Here is a 22028-nt window from a genome sequence, read left to right on the forward strand (position 1 = left end):
GTCAGAACCTTCAAATCCAGAGCGTTTTCCTTTGCGTATTTGTTGGTATTCATTCTACAGTACCCCCACCCAGTGTACGCTTTACCACTATACTCAGTACGCCGTTATGCGGATTTCCCACTGAACTGCTCTATTGGATCCGAAGTCTCAAAGCCTGGTGATTACAATATGATCATGTAATGCAGGATCAAACAAACTACAGTAAAACTTCGATATAATGCTCCTGCTTATAATGATTCACTGCTTTTAGCAGTCATTTTTTCCCGTCCCTTTACCCATCCCATAAGCGGTAATATTAACTCTTAGTGAGGCATCTAAATTTTGAGTCACCACTGTATACCAACTATGCTACTGAGGCCGACCCCTTATATGATACAATATAAAAAAAGTACACGTGACAATGAAATCAAAGCACTATTATGTGAAATTGTCAATACCGCTTTTAAACCTCATGCTCTATTTCGCCTCCTCTATTTCGCTCAGCATTGCCAAATGTACGAATGCTCCATCTTGTAACTGAAGGTGACTCTGCGTCTCGCAATTCTCAAAAATAAGACTGTATTAAGCCTTTTTCTTCATAAGGTGACTACCATCTAATAACCTTCCCTCCTAAGAGATTTTATCAAGTGGTGTTATGACGTTTCACAACTTGTACAACTTCACGTTTACATTTCGAATTTAACACAGGACCAGGGTAATTAAATTCGTTAAGTTGGAATTCACATATACTCAAGGTTGCCAGATGTCCCGAATTTCATATAAAAGTCCTGGGTCCCGCTTTGATTCAAGGCGGGAAGCAAAAGGTCCCTCCTTTAGAGAATTAACATCACTTGAATAATTTTATCGTTGAGTAGCAACTATTTTCTTCTAGGCCTAAATAATTACATTAAATTTCAGTTAATTTTCTTAACAATGTACGTTTGCACATTGGAAAGAAACGAATATTTTGGCGAGTGTAAGGTTTGTAGCAGCGAATTCAGTAGTGAATATATTTCTAAACATTTAAAAAGAGACGTTCATCAGAAATGCATGGCACACAGAATGGACAGAAGCTTGTTGAAAATGTTAAAGTTCAGTAATAAATATGTAAGAAGCTCTAAAAATGTATACTGAATGTTAAATGATGGATTTGGAGCAATAATATGCTAAGGCACAAACTAAATATGAATTTAGGTATAAATCAATTTTGCCATTGTTATCAATTAATAAACATTGAAATTTAAATATTTTATCACATGTGATGCCAGACAGAGCTATTACTAAGTAATTTAAGTTAATAATTTAGCATAACATATTATTGCCACAAGCCCTTCAGAAAGATGCCAGAGAAACGTGACATAACTTACAGCCAGATAAATATTGTTTGTACTTGGATAGCTGTATCTATAATATGTCTTTTATTCAATTGAAATTTTGAGATTCATGTTACTTCTTTAGCTGCGGGATAATTTATTTTTTTTATTTAGATTTTTATTTATTTATTTTGTATAGTCATGAAAATGTCAACTTTGCCCAAATTCATATCACTCTTTCTTTAAGACAAAATGTAAGTATTATATATGGTGCAAAAGGATGTCCCTCCTTGATAGATCTAAAATCTGGCAACCCTGCATATACTAAAACACCTTTATTTTGAACAATAATAAGGGAAACATTTGTTTGGATTAACTTTCTTAAAATATTCTAAATCCAACAGTTAATTACTGAATAGTTTACTCAGAGATCATAATTTGGTCTTTAGCTTTTAATGAATATGAAAAATCAGCTCTAATAATAAATCTACTGTAGTTACTTCTCTTACATTATGCATACGTATACTCACTAACCTTACATAATGATATAAACAACGAATGAATTTCCAGAAAACACATTACATATTTACACTGCAATCTTCCTGTCACAATTTTAATAAATATATTTTTATGAGAGGAAAACTGTAAATTAGTTTATCCATGACCACAATGAAAAACATGCCTTTACTAAATACTTTTGCGTTTGTAAAGTAGGCTTTTATTCAACATTACTTTATTTCACTAGTGAGATAAAGACTTTACCTCACAGTTTGAACTTTATCTCACAGTTCATTAGTATTTTCCTAGTACCCGGGCACAAACGTATATTTTTCCATTCAACTATTATTCACGAAGTTAATTTAGTTACTAGATGTCACTACCTCTACTTCTTTATTACCATTTCTTACTACTAAGATTTATTTCAAATCATCCGTCCTCAAGTGAGGTTGACCACTGGGATCCAGAATTAACAAACATAAAAGATAAAGGGAAATAAAACGAGCAAAATAATGATTCGATTTATACGTTAAAACAAAAATTTACGTGTTAACATATAGATGATAATGTAGAATTTGAAGAGAGGCCTTCAGAATTTCCATTACTATCTTCTGAACCTCATAAAAGGGAATTTGAAAGGATTTAAGGATATTACATGTAAATTTTGGTAAACAACCCCTTGTTCCAAATAGTAAACCTGTAACATCATACATACACTCAATCTCCTCCTCTTTTCTGTATCTACTATGTCGTAATTTGTGCTTTGCATCCATATCTAATATGTATTTTTTTTTTTTTTTAATTTCGTAATAATTTACCTTTTGGGATGCGAGGAGACTTGAACCTGCAAAGTTGGGTTTATAGGATTTTATAACAACACGCGTTAGTCAACTGAGCTAAACAGACACGATGATTAATTACGTTTTAATATTCCTCTTAAGTTTACAGAAGTAAAATGTGAAATTATTTTAATCACATTAGTCCCGTGAACACTTGTATTGTATTGATTAAGGCTGGTTGAGTGGAAGAGAAGGCCTTATGGCCTTAACTCTGCCAGCGAAAATAAAACATTATTATTATTATTATTATTATTATTATTAAATAATCCCTGAAAGTTCAAAAAGACGAAAATACACGTTTAAAATGATTTTTTAATTTTTTTAGTAGGCTATTTTACGACGCTGTATCAACATCTAGGTTATTTAGCGTCTGAATGATATGAAGGTGATAATGCCGGTGAAATGAGTCCGGGGGCCAGCACCGAAAGTTACCCAGCATTTGCTCGTATTGGGTTGAGGGAAAACCCCGGAAAAAACCTCAACCAGGTAACTCGCCCCGACCAGGAATCGAACCCGGGCCACCTGGTTTCACAGCCAGACGCACTGACCATTACTCCACAGGTGTGGACCATTTAAAATGAAAAAATATATTAAAATTATATAATTAATTATAATTTGTTTTTTATCCAACACCTTAGATACCATTCTTCACTAATCATGGCCTCCTACATCATAACCTACATAGTATACGTATCAATTCTAAAATCCATGCCATGATATATGATTATATGAAGACTTATTTTCAACATATTTTCTTTTATAAAACAGAATTTTTCGTTATGGTCATGGATAAACTTATGTATGGTACTTGTGAGCATGATCTTCATTGTGCTCATGTAATTTAAGCACTCGGCTGATGCCTCATGCTTAAATCTTTCCATTTGCGCAATAAAGATGCACTTACTTCACAAGTACCATAAATAACTATTAAAACAAATATGATGTAGTTTACATTACAAGCATAAAATTATGCAAGGCAAGAAAATAAATCTAACATGATTGCAACAGTGTAATATTATAATCTTTTCATGGGGAACGATAAATTAAATGTAATACATGTTTCAAGTTAACATATATAATATGAAATGTGTATATACAGGATAAATCATAAGTAATGTCAATAATTTCGGGGGATTATTCTTTGAGATAATTCAAAGAAAAAAGTGAAATACAATTTCGCTCGTTTTTCCTTCCTGTCCGAGATAAAAATTGTTTTATATGAAACATTTCAGAGCGTGGGTTGGGAAACCTGTTGATTTAATTCCCAATATACTCAGTCAGTTTAAGAGCGCAATGTATTATGATAATAAATGATTGAAAGAATTTTAGTTTTCTCCTTTAAATGTGCAGAAATTTAGTCTGAACAAATGTAACATTTTTTAAGGCTTTTGCAGAACGAAAAGTTACATTTGTTTGGATCAAATTTCTGCACATTTAAGGCTACACCAAGGTGAAAAATTTGTCATTTTTGGTAAAAAAAATCACATTTTTTGTTTTTAAGCATTAAAAAATTGTTTATAGTCTAAAGAAGCTCTGGACCAATTTTCATGGCGTCATGCCCCTCCTATTGCCTACGGTGGCCATTTTTAAAAGGCTACATGCTCTGAGTAGGTATTTAAAATTTAAAACTAATTTTTCTCGGTTTTTAATTATTGCACATTTTGCTTCACTAAAACGCTATTTCTCCTGTAAATTTTGTATTACATGCATGATTTTTTGTGAGAGTTTTTGAATATGTGTGTAACAAATTTTAATATCAGGATTTTCTTTAAGGGACACAGATTTTAAAATATTAATTTGCTTTTGCGACATTTGCTAATTTTTTTTACTGTTTTTAGGATTGAAAACACAAAATATTTTTTTATTATTTTTGGGTGAAGGTATCTCCATCACACGCCATGAAGGCACTTAGGGGGCATGGAGGTAGAGCCCCATGCTTTCCATGACCTCGGCACTAGAATGAGGTGGTTTGGTCGGCCCTGACCGCCTTTTACCCCCGGGAAAGACCAGGTACTCAATTTTATAGGAGGCCGTTCTGGAAGTTTGGCAACAAGAAAAATCCCGTCACCACTTGGGATCGAACCCCGGACCTTCCAGTCCATAGCACTAATGAAAAACCTAGATAGTAAGTTTTGTTTGGAAGGGTTTAAAAGTTACATAAATGGAATTTCAGGCAAAAAGTTAAAATTTGTAGGAGAAATAGAGATTTTTTGAAAAGTTATTTAATTTTACAAAATTGTTAATAACTCACATATTTTTAAACCAAATTTGATAAAATTTGGTTTGGTATACACACTCTCTATATACAGCATAATAACTGTGTAAAATTTGAGACTTCTAGTTTGATTAGTTTAGAAAAGGATAAAACCAAAATTCTTTCGATCATTTACTATCACAATACACGGTTCCCTTAAATTAACTGAGCATATTGGGAATTAAATCAATGGCTTTCCCAAAACACACTATGAAATGTTTCATATAAAACACACAGAATTAGTGTGCACTCAATGTTGGTTGCTTGACTGTTGTCAGTCCACTTTGAGGTCTGTGGATACAGAGGGAAAAATTGGATTGGTGTCTGGTAGAGTTCCTGGGTAGCTCAGTTGGTAGAGCGTTAGTACGTTAAACCAAAGGTCCCAGGTTCGATACCCGGCCCCGGAACAATTTTTCCTTCGAAATTATTCAAATCAACTTTACAGAGAGTTATACCTGAAAGCTTGATTTGCATAATACAAGTCACTCTTCGTTAACAGAAAACCACAATTTAAGTCACACAGAGTTAGTGTGCACTCAACGTTGGCTGCTTGACTGTTGTCAGTCCACTTTGAGGTCTGTGGATACAGAGGGAAAAATTGGATCGGTGTCTGGTAGAGTTCCTGGGTAGCTCAGTTGGTAGAGCATTAGTACGTTAAACCAAAGATCCCGGGTTCGATACCCGGCCCCGGAACAATTTTTCCTTCGAAATTATTCTAATCAACTTTACAGAGAGTTATACCTGAAAGCTTGATTTGCATAATACAAGTCACTCTTCGTTAACAGAAAACCACAATTTAAGTCACACAGAGTTAGTGTGCACTCAACGTTGGCTGCTTGACTGTTGTCAGTCCACTTTGAGGTCTGTGGATACAGAGGGAAAAATTGGATCGGTGTCTGGTAGAGTTTCTGAGTAGCTCAGTTGGTAGTGTTGGTCCGTTTTAACCAAAGGTCCCGGGTTCGATACCCGGAACAATTTTTCCTTCGAAATTATTCAATTTTTATCTCGAAAAGGAAGCAAAAACGAGCAAAATTTTATTAAACTTTCTTGTTTGAAATCTTTTAAGGAATTACCCCTTGAAATTAATGACATTACTTACGGTTATTTCTCTATGTGACAAACAAAAAAAAAATCTTATAGTTATTCCCCCCTCAACAAAATAGATAAGATGTCTCCATTTTTTTCGTATAATTTTAACATAAAATATATACAGATAAATGGTTTAAGAAAATCCCAATCTCATTATATGGTGTATATATGAGACTAAAACTGTGTTATATTACACAGATGCCTTAAAAAAAGATACCACTGCAGTGGGCTGCAATCAGATTCAAATACAGAGATCACAAATTTAACGTAAAAAGTTTGAAACTGTTTTGTCTAAATGAACATAAGTTATATTTAATTTGTATATAATTTACTCTATACCGGTATATATATCAACCTTACCTGAGCACCATTTTCACACTTGGAAGTTGGAGTTACATTAAACGGAAATGGATGTTCAGATTTGGCTTCTGTTTAGAATTTGTGTAATAAAAAATAATAAACTGAATCTCATCATGAGTTAAAATTATACAAATTAAGATCTGAAACTGGCCCTAACAGATGGAACCCAACACTTCCATAAACATCTGCGTCTTCCCAAGTTTCACGTAAGACAGCAAGAAATCACAAGCAACGTATACATGTAGTTGCCTATTTGCCCCAGCCTCATCATTTAATTCTTTGTCTTGCACCTCACACGTCATGATTAAGTAAAGGTTCATCCGAGTGTCGAGACACACCCACACAAGGAAGAAGCCATAATATCGGATGTCCACGACCGCACACCTCTGTGAGGAGTGCAAGTTTTGGTTTGTGCGGTCGAAATGGCCCTTGATTTTGCACTTGCTCAACAGCTGTTTCGTCACTGAAGATTGCCTGGAACTGATCCACAAGGATCGCCGAAACGAACATGCCAAATAGGGCACTCTCAAGCACCAGGATTACGCAATGCAGACTGTAAAAAATCATCGTAAAACATTCAGTCAGTAATGGTGTTCAATCTTCAGGACAACTTTCTGCAAACAGACCTTGAAAAGGCCTCATAATATTATTCCCTGAACAAGTTTTTCAATGAAGTCTGCAATGAAGAAGGGAAGGAAAAAATGTTATTTGAATGTACGGCAGCGATGTCATCCCAGTCTATTACATACTGTTCAATTGTTTCAGCAATAGTACATGTTCAAACCTTACCTCTCCTGCTACTTCATTCAATCTCATGCTAAAGATTACTTAAGTTGTCAGCAACCAGCTGGATACATAAGAAGATTAATTTAAGAATGCAGTTATATTGTCAGACTCCAAAGCAGATATTCTATCAATAGTCTCTAAACACACACTTTCATCTCAAACAGCAGAAATAACTAAAATGCTCTCTCAATTAATATCACTCAATAAAAGAATTGTATTCCAATGGATACCATCCCATTGTGGAATCCTGGGAAACGAGAATGCGGATGCTTTAGCAAAGAAGGGCAGCACTGCTACTTACAGACTTGTATTACTCTGTGAAAAGATTTATTAAACCTACATAAATAAATTTCTAAATTATAGACATCAGCTCAAAGAATTTTGAGTGACCACAAGGGTCCTGAATACAATAAACATGTATAATAATGTGATGTGATACATTAAAGAAAAAAGAAAGTTAATTGTTGAAGGCAAATATAAGTTGATTAATTGAAATAGAGATGATGATGTAATATTTGAAGAGAATCCTTGATAATATTTATAAGAATAGACATTACAGAATCAAAAGGAATCTGAAGTTCCTTAAGATAATTCCACGTGAATTTTGTGATTGAACCTTCAACAAACAAAATTTGATAACACAATCTCACGGGAAAAAATGGAACTCTCTGCATCATAATCCACAGTTAATTCCCGATTTACCACGAAAATCGTCTGTAGCTGCATTTAGTTTGGCAACAGGCCACATGACTGTTTGGCCAAACACCTGCATAGAATTGGAATATATCAGTCCCCTAACTGCCCATTGTGCAACTCAAACCAAGAAATGGATTCGGAACACCTCAAAATCTGTGCTTCAGTGGCTGACCATGATAATATCTTTGAAAAATATTGGAGTGCAAGAGGCCAAATGACTTTATTGCCAAATGCCTGGCATTAGAAAACAACAAACAACAACAACTACAACAACATTAAGAAGATTATTTTTATATATTATTTCTTTTTATTTTAATGTACCGAAGTACATATGATACTTCCATGCAGATATTCTACGTCATCGTACAATGAAAGAGTAGTGGAACGGAGAAAAATTCTCTCTGGCACTGGGATTTGAACCCGGGTTTTCAGCTCTACATCCTGATGCTTTATCCACTAAGCCACACTGAATTCCTATCCCGATGTCAGATCGAATCCTCTCAGTTTAAGTTCCAACTCTTGGGTTCCCTCTAGTGGCCTGCCCTCTGCACTACGCCATAGATGTCTATGAATGTAGGACAATGTCCACATATGTGCAGAGGTGCACTCCTGATTGGCCAGGATCCGACAGAATAAGTGCGGTCTTAAATCATTAGGTGATTTAAGCATATCATAGACTATATATTATTTTAATGTACCGAAGTACATATTATATTTCCATGCAGATATTCTACGTCATTGTACGATGAAATAGTAATGGAACGGAGAAAAATTCTCTCCGGCACCGGGATTTGAACCCGGGTTTTCAGCTCTACGTGCTGATGCTTTATCCACTAAGCCACACTGGATTCCTATCCCGATGTTGGATCGAACCCAAGAGGTGGAATTTAAACTGAGAGGATTCGATCCAACATCAGGATAGGAATCCAGTGTGGCTTAGTGGATAAAGCATCAGCACGTAGAGCTGAAAACCCGGGTTCAAATCCCGGTGCCAGAGAGAATTTTTCTCTGTTCCACTAATCTTTCATCGTATTAAGAAGAATGATTTGATGCTAAAGACTACAGAGCATTCAAGTCATCACAATTTCCTCAATTACCTCAATTTTTAATTTTTATTTTAAATAATAACATAAAAATTTATTTCAGAAATTATATCAATGTTCTGCAGTATGTACAGATGTAAACAGTTATTTCTTTCATGAAACTTAACAAATCTAGGCTAAGGAGTCGACTGACACACAATCATTTATGTTCAGTTTTAAGAATTGCAACTACAGTAGAATCCCTCTTATCTGGCACCAAAGAGACCTGGCTACTTCCAGATATGAGATTTTTCCGGATAATTGAATAAATACTGGTATATACAAAAAAATGTTCGTATTTCATCGTGCCAAATGTTGAAACTGCAGCCATGTGAAGCTTATTTCTCTATCACTTACTCATAACTGAATAAACATAAAAACTATGTGGATTTTCCTTATTAAAACACATCACACAACACAAATAATACACAAATTCCAGGTTCGAATATCCACTGAAAATTAAACTTTGTGCGATTTTCGTAATGTGGCAACACTGACGATCAGAACATAACTAAATAAAGTGTGTGGATTTTCTTTATTAAAACACATAACAAAACACAAATACAGTGAAACCTGTTCAAGACGGAAGTGTCATGGTCCTAATTTCTTTTCCGTTGTGGACAGGTTTCCGTATTATTCAGGTGTGACATTAAAATTGAATATTTTGTCATTCATATACATGAAAAACAAAATGGCATACCGCAAACTGCAAGAAGTACAAAATATTCCATTTAACACTAATCACATTAAATCAGCTTTCTGTCGCTTATTACGTTGGTGAATCATCTTGATTAAAATCTCATTTTCTGTATAGATATTATCGTAACTCACTCATTAGTCATTAAACATTACTAAAGTTTACTAATCTCATTCTATTTTATATCTAACACTATACTCTAATATTGTACTGTATATCACTGCACATTATTAATTAATTGGACTAGGAGTCATCTATTAGAAGCCTTGAATTCTGGTTTATTTAATTTCTTTCCCAGTTCAATAGCTTGCTTTGCAGGATAGATCCAGAAATTGGCTTGTTCTTTGAAAGGTTATAAAGAACCCACTCCCACAATAGTTAATTTATTTCCACATAAACAGTTGCTTTCTGGTTCCTTTTGTGTCACCAATATTGGCCACACGCCACTCACTCATTATTATCTTTACTTTTTAAAGTGTCATACCTGAGTTTTCCACAACTATACTTCAATATTATTTCACATAGACTTTGTTTCTAATTTTCCTTTATCTCGATAACTTTTACTTCATCACTTAATGTTAATGCCACATTTTATGCAACTTTTTTTTTTACCTGAAAATCACTACACTTGCACTCTGTTTAGCTACGACAGTATACGGGTGTGAAGCATTGAAAATCTTTGAAGGGACTCGTCTGCCTAGTCAACAGGGTAATAAAATTTATGACCGACAAGCCAACACACCCTCGTACCCTCTACAATTTTGCAAAGAAAACTTGTTTTTATCTTAGTGACCTACATATTTCGTATATTCCTTGAAATTACACGCTGTTTCAAAATATAGTTACAAAATATAATGTGTGTCCAAAATATTGTTTCCGTTTTGAACAGTAGCAGAGAGTTTCAGTTTCCGCGTTGGACAGTTTCCGTTTTATTCAGGAAAAATTACACATAATACATACAAATTTCGCCGGGACCAATAAATTGTTCCGAAATAGACAGGATTCCAGATTATTCAGGTTCCGATTTGAACAGGTTTCACTGTAATACACTAATTTTAGGTTAGAATATTCACGGAAAATTAAAGTTCGTGTGAACTTCCTAATATGGCAAAACTGACTGCCTGATCATAACTAAATAAACATAACAACTCTGTGGATTTTCTTTATTAAAACACACCACACAACACAAATAATACAATAATTTTAGGTTAGAATATTCACAGAAAATTAAAGTTCGTGTGAACTTCCTAATATGGCAAAACTGACTGCCTGATCATAACTAAATAAACATAACAACTCTGTGGATTTTCTTTATTACAACACATCACAAAACGCAAATAATACACTAATTTTAGGTTAGAAAATTCACTGAAAATTGAAGTTCGTGTGAACTTCCTGATATGGCAAAACTGACTGCCTGAACATAATTAAATAAACATAAAAACTCTGTGGATTTTCTTTATTAAAACACATCACACAACACAAATAATACACTAATTTTTGGTCAAAACCAAACTCTCAGGCTCATTACTGGTGGAATCAAAACAACTCCAGTAGATTCTATGAGATTCCTCACTAATATTAACAGCATCAAAATGACAATAGAAGAAAAAGCACTGATTCAATATGAAAAACTTATCAGATTACCAGGAAACAATTGGCATTCATACAGTCCTCTCTGTAGATTGAAAACTCAAAAAAGTTTCATTTCCATGGTTCAAGAATTAAAACAGCAAATCAACATCCCGAATTTAAAAGAAAACTTACAAATTAAACCAAACCCTTTAACTATATTAAGTATAGAGTATAATCTAAATACTGAAATCAGAAGTAAACACTGAAATAATAGAACAATTGTCTTTAGAGACAATTAATATTAGGTACCCTCCACAAAACCGGCTTCATTTATACACTGACGGATCCTTGATCTCCAGAGAACAAGGTGCCGGTGCAGGTGTTACGTGCTGTCTCTTCTTACTTTATAGATCTCTTGGATATGGAACAACAAGTTTTGATGGAGAAATCATTGCAATAAATGAAAGTCTCAGGAATCTTCTACGCCACATCAATAAATTAAAAAATGCAGTTATATTGTCAGATTCCAAAGCAGCTATTCTATCAATAGTCTCTAGACACACACCTTCATCTCAAACAGCAGAAATAACTAAAATGCTCTCTCTATTAATAACACTCAATAAAAGAATTGTATTCCAATGGATACCATCCCATTGGGGAATCCTGGGAAACGAGAATGTGGATGCTTTAGCAAAGAAGGGCAGCACTGCTACTTACAGACCAGTTACTAAATCTACGTATTACTCTGTGAAAAGTATATTAAATCTACATACTTAGACTTCAACAAACAAAATTTGATAGCACAATCTCAAGGGAAAAAATGGAACTCTCTGCTTTATAATCCAAAGTTAATTCCCGATTTACCACGCAAATCGTCTCTAGCTGCATTTAGATTGGCAACAGGCCATGACTGTTTGGCCAAGCACTTGCACAGAATTGGAATATATCTATCCCCTAACTGCGTATTATGCAATTCAAATCAAGAAATGAATTCGGAAAATCTCAAAATGTGTGCTTCAGTGGCTGACCATGACAATCTTTGAAAAATATTGGAGTGCAAGAAGTCAAATGACTTTATTGTCAAACGCCCAGGATTAGAAAACAACAACATATTTAATTAATGTGTAATTATGTATTTATTTATTTTGTGTTATTTTACGACGCTGTATCAACATCTCAGATTAGTTAGCATCTGAATGAAATGAAGGTGATAATGCCGGTAAAAAAACCTCAACCAGGTAACTTGTCCTGACCGGGATTCGAACCCGGGCCACCTGGTTTCACTCACGGCCAGACACGCTGACCGTTACTCCACAGGCGTGGACTTGTAATATGTATTTCTATATAAATATATAATTCACAAATGTCAAAACACAATTAGTGGTAATACTTACATGCGACTCTGTTTGACAGAAATCTCATTGCTGCATTCTGGACAATCCACGACCCATGAAACCACCACTAGGATAATGGCATACGCTGCCAAAGCACCAACATAAACAAGGAACTGGATGAAATACTTTTGGTTTTGTTCACCCACACAATTGTTGATCCTGAAGAAAAAGAAAAACATTTAAATATGAATTATGTACAAGAGAAGGAAATTGTAATCATTTCTTTACAATAACTTCTAATACTATTAATTAACACAGTAACAAATTAATATCTACTTTTAATGCAATGTTGGACATTCTTTTGGTGGGAATCACATATAATAATAATAATAATAATAATAATAATAATAATAATAATAATTAATCTATGGTGCGACAGCCCGTGAAGGGAGATGTGGACGATCATCCAACCAGAATGGAGGTATCGTGTGGTTAGTACAATGATCCTCCCCCACCCATCCACACCTGTGGAGTAACGGTCAGCGCGTCTGGCTGCGAAACCAGGTGGCCCGGGTTCGAATCCCAGTCAGGGCAAGTTACTTGGTTGAGGTTTTTTCCGGGGTTTTCCCTCAACCCACTACGAGCAAATGCTGGGTAACTTTCGGTGCTGGACCCCGGACTCATTTCACCGGCATTATCATCTTCATATCATTCAGACGCTAAATAACCTAGATGTTGATATAGCGTCGTAAAATAACCCAATAAAATAAAATAAATAAATGATCCTCCCAGCCATTATAACTGGCATTCGCAACCAGATTTCGCTACTTGTTGTAGCTCCCCAAGTGCATCACGATGCTGGGTAGGCACCGGTCCCATACACTGGCCGGAATTTAATGAGAAAATGTCTTTCCCCATGACGACTTCAACCAGCGCGTGTTCTGTAACGCGAGTCCTAGGCAGGATGCCTTAGACCACGACACCATAGCGCAGAACAGGAGGCACATATAGATTTCAAAAAATTAAAAGCCACTCCTTTCTCCCCTCATCAGTCAACCCATCTTTGCATCCTAAACAGAAATGTAATGATCAATTGAAATGGTCAGTTTGAAAATCTCGTACGTCCAATTGACTATTTTTTTTCAGGAGGCAAAAAAAATCGAATAACTCGCATAGAATTAGACAAAATGAAATTTTTTTTTACATGTTATCTTGCACAATGCACCTACTATCTGACACAAATCAGTTTCATCCTCTATATCACACTGAATTTTGTGTATTGAATTTCAAAATTTGTGGACATATGGTGTTTTCAAAATCAATTACTTTTTTAAACGACTGATTTTAATTTAGCTATTAGAAACTATGACTAATGTAACATATTTTCCGAATATGAATAACATAATAAAGTTACAAAACAATTTTTGACAAGTCCAACCACTTTTAATAAATTTAACTAGTTCCATCCGGGTTATAAGCATTTTATAAAAAATATGCCAAGATCTAGAGTAACTGCTGAGTGTTTCCGTCATAAATGTCACGTTCATTGGAGTTTACACGCCAAAGAAACAATCTTGATAATAAGGTTTAAGAACATCAGGTATATATTATTGCATGATCTTCCTTAGATCCTGAATTTTCTTTGGGTTAATTCTCAGCATGTCACCAAAAGGACATTCTTGTGGCAATATAGGGAACAGTGCTGGAATGACTTAGCCGGAAATTGAACATTGAGTCACCATCAATAATTTCCCTGGTTTTGACAACTCCAGGATACATTGATGTGTAGCAGAAGTAATAAAATCATAAACGATTCTCTCTTTGTTGTATTTTTTACCCACAAAACCGTCAGCCATTACATTCTTCATTGAGATATTTCTTATCTTTATTCCCATAGTGTACTTAGTTGGAAATGTTTCTATTCGAGTGACTAATCTTAAGGGGAGAGGATGGTATTTTTTAAAACTTTTTTCCTATTTGGTGTAAAATATTAATTTTGTGTATGTAGAGAGCTCATAGCTGTAGGAACTCAACCAAATATAAATATTTTGAAAAAAAATTATTTGGAGGCCCAAATTTGAAAAAAATATATACCCAATGCAGGATTGTACTAAAACCGATATATCTAAACCGTTTTTAAAGATAGATTCAAACTTTTTTTTGCAATGTATTTGCAAAAGCATGTTCTACAAACTGTCTGTAACAGAATTTGGTATTAGTCCCTACGTTTGTAAAATAAACAATTAAAATTTAATAACAATTTTCTGATTTCCTTTCTTGCAAACAAACGGACGTATTTTTAAAATGAAATCAATTAACAAAATTCTGTTACAGAGAAACGTTTCCTAATAGTCTAAAGAATGTGTGTTCTAAATTTCATGCATGTATCTTTTCTTTAATAGTTCAGAAATTATATCCATTTTTTTCTGGCAATGTAACAAAAAAATGAAATTACTGGAAACCGATAAAAGTGTGCGTGTGATTTAAAAATCCATAGTGCAGGAAGTTTAAAAATGGCGACTCAACATCCGACAAGGGCACAAATACCCATAAAAAGTTATACTATGCATTCCACACATATAACAGAGTATTTTAAAGACAATTTTTTTTTTTAATTTACTCATTTTTCACCAAAAAATACCATCCTCTCCCCTTAATGTGACTTTCATCAGGTAGGGATTGACAACTAGCAGCAGCATGTCACCTTCCATCTTTCGGGATTTTATTAGCCTTTTTGAGGATACAGAGACGACTAACCCTATCCACAGTCACCCCATGTAAACTGGTACCAGTAGTGATTATGTTTAAGTATGACTCAGCCTTTAAAAAAATGGTCTAATTTTGGTTAATTTTATGAAGAAACTGTTAATAAGCTCTTGTAGAAATCGAAACCCGCTCTCAAATTTTTTCAATCTGTTATTTAATGACACTCTATCAACTACACGATTATTTAGTGTCAGTAAAATGGTGTTCCAGCACCTTTTTGTTGTATCTTTCATTATAAAAGTGCAAAATGTGTTAATAATTTTTTTGAACTTAGTAAGTCTTAAATTTGGACGAAAAGGAGCTTAAAAACGACAAAATTCCCATGCACTGGACAGTAATCACTTCCCCATCCACTTTGGTAAAAGTAACCAAGTCCAAAATGCAAAATTGTTGGGAAAAGGCATTTTAAGGTTTAATGTCCATCCAAGGATAACTGTACATCTTTAGATGTTAGTCATAAGTCATTTTGAAGATAAGTGTGCTGTATTATTAGTTTTTAATATAAAATTATGTCTTAAATTATCATAATGCTTTGAAGCCTTGAAATGTGACTTGGTCACTTTTACCAAGAAACTGACGATATATTCTATACCATCTTTTTTTTTCAGAAGAAAAGCACTGCATATCAAGAAGTATAAGATTACATACGAGGAACATTTCATACGTCATCGCAACTATGTTATATCTTCCAAATAACCGAAAATGTGGTATGGGATGCCGCCACCAGATTCCATCTGTGTGCATCGGTGGCTAGTTGATAGCACATGCAAAAGTTAGTATGCTAGAGGCTGTGCTCCAAGATGGAAATGTTAAATGTTATGTTTTATTTAATGACGCTCGCAACTGCAGAGGTTATATCAGCGTCGCCGGATGTGCCGGAATTTTGTCCCGCAGGAGTTCTTTTACATGCCAGCAAATCTACTGACATGAGCCTGTCGCATTTAAGCACACTTAAATGCCACCAACCTGGCCCGGGATCGAACCCGCAACCTTGGGCATAGAAGGCCAGCTTTATACCAACTCGCCAACCAGGTCGACTCCAAGATGGATGTAAGTAAAGTTGAACAGTGGTCATACGTGAAAATTGCAGTTGTTCGTGGCACAAATGCTCGTCAGTGTTATTCATTCTGAGGTACGAGAAGCATTGGGTGACAGTGTGTTGGAACATCCTTCCTACTCGCCTGATCTCAGTACATGTGACTTTGATCTCATTCCGCAATTGAAGAAACCGCTGCATGGGAAGCACTTTGCAAACAGGGAGGACATCTTATCAGCGTTTCGACGAGAGAGGGATTATTTTGAAGGGTGTTAGCTGAGTAATGTACTTTGTTTTCTTTTGTGCATAATAAAACAATTATTTCTATTTACGCATCTTTCAATTTTCTTTACCCATTGCCTCCTGTATTCGGATCCAATTTGGTACTAGCATTGCAAAGCACATTCCAGTGACCTTCAATCACATATAGTGAATTTCTATTCCTGCAGCTTTATTGGCTGATATAACATAGTTTCCATGACTTATAAAATAACTCTCGTATCTTTTTTTTTAAATTTTATTGGGTTATTTTACGACGCTGTATCAACATCTATGTTATTTAGCATCTGAATGAAATGAAGGTGATAATGCCGGTGAAATGAGTCCGGGGTCCAGCACCGAAAGTTACCCAACATTTGCTCGTATTGGGTTGAGGGAAAACTCCGGAAAAAACCTCAACCAGGTAACTTGCCCCGACCGGGATTCGAACCTGGGCCACCTGGTTTCGCGGCCAACACGCTGACCGTTACTCCACAAGTGTGGACCCCTTGTATAAGTATCAGATAGTGCTATAGCAGTTAATGGAACTGGAAACAGACTTCTCCAGTATTGGCATTGATAAAATCGTGAATCAATAACATTAATAAATTTGGAGGTGAAGAAATACTTAATGTTCATTTACTTCTGGACATATTACTCATAATTTCAATTCCTGTTGTTAAACATAAATAAGTATTACCTTACTTCTATGGAAACCCTTGTAATTCTAATACAATAGGCTATGAGAATATATGTGATCAGCTCATGGATATGAACTCTAGAATCTTTTGTGCATATGATGCTGATGACAGAAAAAAATCCAAGATCAGTCACATATTCATTATTCCTCTTTTCAGCAATAAGTACAGATTTAAGAGATACTCACCAAGGACAATGGTGGTCCATTCTGCGGATGCAACGTTTGCAAATACGGCAATGATGTGCCCTTGGAGGTCGGTATGTTTCACATCGCGTACACACTGTCCAGTCCTCCTGCTGAAGAGAGCCAGGAGAGCCTGCAGGAGAAGCAAGCACAGTTAATAACCAAATAATGCAACTTCCCTACACACAACGTGAAAACTTAATACATTCATATCATAAATAGGAGCTACTTGGGACTTTCTGCATTGTAAGCTAATCAAATAAGCTTAGCATCCAAAATGCAAAAAGAAATTATAAACTTAATTCTAGTGCTTTCTTTAACATTTTTTGTTTAGGGCGCATCCTCAGGTTGCGGATAGAGGAGACTGCCTCCAGATATGGAGGGTAGCTGCGAATATATTGAATAAGCAGTCGTGGACAGCCGATAAGGGGTGGTCCTCCAGTTTGGGGGTTGGGCGAAGGGCTAACAACCCATCACCGTAAAAAAACAGCTTGTTACGAATCCCTACAATAAGCCTCGGAATAGGACTGATTCTCTGGCACGACCACAGCAAAGGAATAAGGTTTTGAGATTTGGCACTTGGAACGTAACTAGTCTTTATAGAACAGGAAGGGTAACATTAGTAGAAAAAGAAGAAAATGGGCAGGGCATGTAGCACGTATGGGCGAATCCAGAAATGCATATAGAGTGTTAGTTGGGAGACCGGAGGGAAAAAGACCTTTGGGGAGGCCGAGACGTAGATTGGAGGATAATATTAAAATGGATTTGAGGGAGGTGGGATATGATGATAGAGACTGGATTAATCTTGCACAGGATAGGGACCGATGGCGGGCTTATGTAAGGGCGGCAATGAACCTTCGGGTTCCTTAAAAGCCATTTGTAAGTAAATAAGTAAGTAAGTATATAGAAGCCATTAATCAATCTTCTTAATGTATCCAGCTGTTTGCTGACAACATAAAGTCCACGATAGTCTATTCAGTTGTTGTTTTTCACGAGAAATGAGGGGTATTTTGATCGGTGTTCATTATAAATGCATGTTGCTAGTAGCCAGAGTTGGGGTGTAGTCAATATATACTGCAGGGCTGTGTCTTCTGCAACTGGTACTGATGATTTTAATTTACTTCTTTTGTGGTTTATGGATGGACAGTATAGAAGAATGTGTTCCAGATCTTCATCATGATTATTACACCACAGACAAGTAGGATTATCAGAATGTGAAATCGGTGTAGGTACAATTGAGTGACAATGTGACCTGTTCTGGCTCTTGTTAAAAATGTTTGAACTTGTCTGGGCAAGTTTTTGTACATTTCCAGGTCATTTGGTTTCTTTTGTACGGACTGTAAAATTTTTCCTTTGTCAGAAGAGAGCCAATTGTTGATCCATAGGTTTGTAAAATGAGACTTTACTGAAGCAAAAGCATTGGATAGAAATATCACTTGAAGAGGTCTTGGTTGCAAATATGTTGCCTGTTTTGCAATATTATCGACTTTCTCATTTCCAGGTATATCACAATGACTAGGTTATTTCCTTTTGGAGTTCTTTTAGTTTACTTAGTTGTTTCTGAATTGGAATAATGCTATTGTGCATATAGGTTTGGGACATATTTAATTATATTAAATATAGCCCCCTTGGAGTCGGTAAGTATGCAAATAGATTTTTCAGAAATTTGAGTAACACACTGAAGAGCAGCATCAATAGGCAGCAATTCAGTGTCAAGACTGGAGGAGGATGAACATGGTATGAAATAACTTTCTTGATATTTTGGAATATAATACCCTGCTCCTGATGTCCCATTATTAGGATTTAGAGATCCATCTGTATAAATCTGAAGGTGATCCTTATATGTACTGCAGAGTAGTTCCATGGAATCTAACTTAAGAAACAGAAGCTATTAATAGATGAAATGATTATATGACAATAATCAGAGGATAAGAGAAGATCGAAATTCGAACTGGGACAAAATATTCGTGACAGGTGATGAACAGTCTATTCAATCAGCAGTCGTGGAAGAGGAAAAGGAATTGGTTGGGTCACTGACTGAAAAGAAACTGCGTACTGAAGGATGCACTGAAAGGGATGGTGAAAGGGAGAAGAATATATCAGATGATAGACGATATTAAGATATATGGGTCATATGAGGAAGGCAGAAAATAGGAAAGACTGGAGAAAGCTGGGTTTGCAGTGAAAGACCTGCCCTTGGGCAGAACACTGAATGAATGAATTAAATTGTATTATTTTTCATTAGCAAAAAATTCCAGAATATGTATGATAAGAACTTTCTTGTGTTAAATTTTAACGTACCTTGTTAACATGTTTCGACCTATTTTCGGTCATCTTCGGAACTGGTCGTTGTTGGTCTTGGCGCCTCTTGTTTCCTGTGTGAGTGACATTCGTAGTGTAGAGTCAAAGAGTGTATGTGTTTTGAAATTGAGTTGTGTGTTGAGAATATCGTTGGGGTGTGTTTTCGTGTGTATGTATATTTCATAATGTTCTAGTGTGTTGAGTTTCTGGCTTTTTGGTTGGATGTGCAGTATTTCCATGTCTGTGTTGATGTGGAGGTGTTTTGTAATTTTGTTATGGCTCCACATATGCAGAATACATCACAAATGCCAACCACATCTACAGAGACATCAACACAGACATGGAAATACTGCACATCCAACCAAAAAAGCCAGAAACTCAACACACAAGAACAATATGAAATATACAGACACAAGAAAACACACCCCAACGATATTCTCAACACACAACTCAATTTCAAAACACATACACTCTTTGACTCTACACTACGAACGCACCCACACAGGAAACAAGAGGCACCAAGACCAACAACGACCAGTTCTGAAGATGACCCAAAATAGGTCGAAACATGTTAACAAGTTACGTTAAAATTTAACACAAGAAAGTTCTTATCATACATATTCCGAAGTGATACAGTGTTAAAAGTTGTGTAATCAAGATGTATAAAAAATTCCACTTTTCATTTTCATAGTTTTCTGTCCAAGGGCAGATCTTTCACTACAAACTAAGAATTTTCCAATTTCCTATTTTTCGCCTTCCTCTTGGTCTCTGCACGCAATTCAAAAATCTATATTTTGTCCATCATCTGATACCTTCTTCTGTCCCGAACTTTTCTCCTGTTGACCATTCCTTTCAGTGCATCCTTAAATTTAAAAACTCACGATTAACTCGAAAACCTTAAGCAATGGAAATATTTTGAAAGCAAATTTGAGAATCCACAGTTTTAATAGACAAAAGTTTGTTCTCTCTCTTTATACAGAAGTCCGCCGGGCACTCCTTTGTTTAACTCCCCGAAACTCGAACACCAGTAAGAATTTTGAGTAGCAGCTACTTTTAAAAGTAATTTATATTCTTTCTAAACATTTCTCTCATAAAGGTCTTCGGTACAAATTACGCAAGTCCAGCGTTCCAGACTACCTATGCAACATAATGACTAGTTTCTTGTCAAATCGCACATTCTCAGTCAGAGTGGGTTGTACTCACTCCTCTGTTAGACCCTTTAGTGCTGGCGTTCCACAGGGCTCTATCTTAGGTCCGATATTATTCAATGTATATACTTCGGACATTCCTGCAAAACCAACTGCACAAATTGCTATGTATGCAGACGATACAGCTATTTATGCAACCCATCGCAACATTAACATAGCTTCAAATCACCTTCAGGAAGCCTTAGACATCCTAAGCCCTTGGCTTGAAAATTGGCGCATCACACTGAACTACAATAAATGCGAAGCAATGATATTTACTTTGTGTCGTCCTGCTAATCCTCCATGCATAAATCTTTCAACCAACGTGATACCGTGGAAACCAAAGGATGAAGCTGTAAAATATCTTGGAGTGCACGTAGATCGCCGTCTATCATGGAAACATCACATCAACAACAAACTTAAATTGGCCTACTCAAGACTCGCTAAATTATATCCGCTCCTCAACAAGAAATCATCTCTAAAGCTACAAAACTGCATGCTACTTTACACATCTCTATTACGATCTCTACTGCTTTATGCCTGTCCTGTCTGGGGAGGAGCTGCAATAAGTGACATTACACACATCCAGTCATTTCAAAATAAAGTCCTACGAATTTCACTCAATTCTCCTTGGTTTGTCTGTAACAGCCAACTACACAGAGAAACCGGTATTGACACAATCCAACAGTTTATTCATTCACAAGCTAAGAAGTTCTATAACAACCTAGAAAATGTTCCAGGCGCCATCCACTACTCTCTCAGAAGGAAGTCCACATTTCCCACCAGAATCAAGAGCCAACTTCCAATGGACCTCATATTATAATCAAAATTTATCATCACACCAACCTATGTAAATAATTATTTATCAACAATTATTCTTGTTCATTGAGGAGCCCAATCTAGGCTGTCCTCAATTCAGTGTCATGTATTGTATTTATATTTTTTAGAAATGATCTGTATAGCACTAAATGCGCTGATCGATCAATAAATTGTTAAAAAAAAAAATTTCTCTTGCTTTGACCCCCATCTAATGTGAAAATTAAAAAATTTGTCACTTATCAACTTTTGAGGATGTCAATGCTTATTTTGAACTGA

General features: G+C 35.6%; 1 protein-coding gene across 1 annotated transcript in view; it reads right to left on the bottom strand.

Moving 5' to 3' along the window:
• Positions 1-459: 459 nt before the first annotated feature.
• Dnz1 (DNZDHHC/NEW1 zinc finger protein 11) overlaps positions 460-22028 on the bottom strand; it is a 31011-nt gene continuing 9442 nt past the window's right edge. Inside the window, exons 3-5 of the mRNA XM_069820231.1 lie at positions 17449-17578; positions 12563-12721; positions 460-6885 (exon numbers count right to left, since the gene is read on the bottom strand). Coding sequence (XP_069676332.1) covers positions 6624-6885; positions 12563-12721; positions 17449-17578 — 551 coding nt within the window. The 3' untranslated portion in view covers positions 460-6623. The remainder of the gene's footprint in view (positions 6886-12562; positions 12722-17448; positions 17579-22028) is intronic.

This window comes from Periplaneta americana, chromosome 3 (genome assembly GCF_040183065.1).
Source record: "Periplaneta americana isolate PAMFEO1 chromosome 3, P.americana_PAMFEO1_priV1, whole genome shotgun sequence".
NCBI lineage: Eukaryota > Metazoa > Arthropoda > Insecta > Blattodea > Blattidae > Periplaneta > Periplaneta americana.